General features: G+C 60.3%; 1 protein-coding gene across 1 annotated transcript in view; it reads left to right on the top strand.

Moving 5' to 3' along the window:
• CFAP70 (cilia and flagella associated protein 70) overlaps nt 1-959 on the top strand; it is a 27,419-nt gene that overhangs the window by 20,718 nt on the left and 5,742 nt on the right. The window contains exon 23 of the mRNA XM_009320220.1: nt 383-544. Coding sequence (XP_009318495.1) covers nt 383-544 — 162 coding nt within the window. The remainder of the gene's footprint in view (nt 1-382; nt 545-959) is intronic.

Raw genomic sequence — 959 nt, 5'->3', positions numbered from 1 at the left:
GTTGGCGAGTCAGGCTCTGTTTCATGAGAAACAAGGTTGCCGTTCAGCAGAGAGGGAAGGCGGCTTCGGAGAGTCGGGTTGAATGGAAGGCAGGGAGGGCTGTGAAGCTGACACCTCCGAATGCTGTTTGCATACTCACGATACCTGGGGAGCCTCGCACGGGCCAGGACACCGTGCAAGGAAAGGCTGGAGCGGGCTCCCAGTGCTGGAGTTATGCAGGCAGCCCGCTGGCTTGATCTCTCTGTACGTAAAATCCGTCCTGCTATAATTGAACACCGGCCAGCTCTTCTTTTCTGCTGCTTACGGCGGTCCCTGCCCCTCTCCCAGGTCTCTCTCCCTCCCGTCTCCCAGCCACGTCTCACTCCCCGTTTTGTGTGCACAGAATCCAAATGTCTGGGCTCAGAAAGGGCACCTGTGCTACCTGAAGAGGGACTTTGGCGAGGCAAAGGAGTGCTACGAGCGAACCATCAGTTTTGTGGAGGACGCTGCGGATATGCACTTCGTCTACCTGCGCCTGGGCTCCATCTACCTGGAAGAGGAAGAGGTGAGGAGCCAGCAGGAGTGGTGGGAGGGAATTCGCCACAAAGCAAATAGCAGGAGATCCCAGACCCCAGGTACAAGACTCCACTATCTGTAGCTACAGCCAAGGTCTCGCAACACAGCAAACCCTTCTGGAGCTCAGCTCCTTGGAGCATGGACCTGCCCTGCTCCTTTGTGCCGGCTCCAAGTCCCAGTTGCAACGTCTCAGGCTGCTGCTGAGCCATCTCTCATCATCCTAGCGACGAGGGCGACTTCTGCGTTAGCGTGCCAAGCACAGAGCCACCCCGTCGGCGGCAGCGGGCAGGCTCTCAGCCCCCCCGGCAGCGGTGGGGACGGTGGGTGTCCGAGCCCTACCGGAGATGGGGTATTTGGCAAATTCCTGGGGAGGGGGGGGGGGGGGGGCGGGGGGCCGGGGGGTT

This window comes from Pygoscelis adeliae, unplaced genomic scaffold (genome assembly GCF_000699105.1).
Source record: "Pygoscelis adeliae isolate BGI_AS28 unplaced genomic scaffold, ASM69910v1 Scaffold853, whole genome shotgun sequence".
In the NCBI taxonomy this organism is placed as follows: domain Eukaryota; kingdom Metazoa; phylum Chordata; class Aves; order Sphenisciformes; family Spheniscidae; genus Pygoscelis; species Pygoscelis adeliae.
This window is presented reverse-complemented; position numbering and strand designations above follow the sequence as displayed.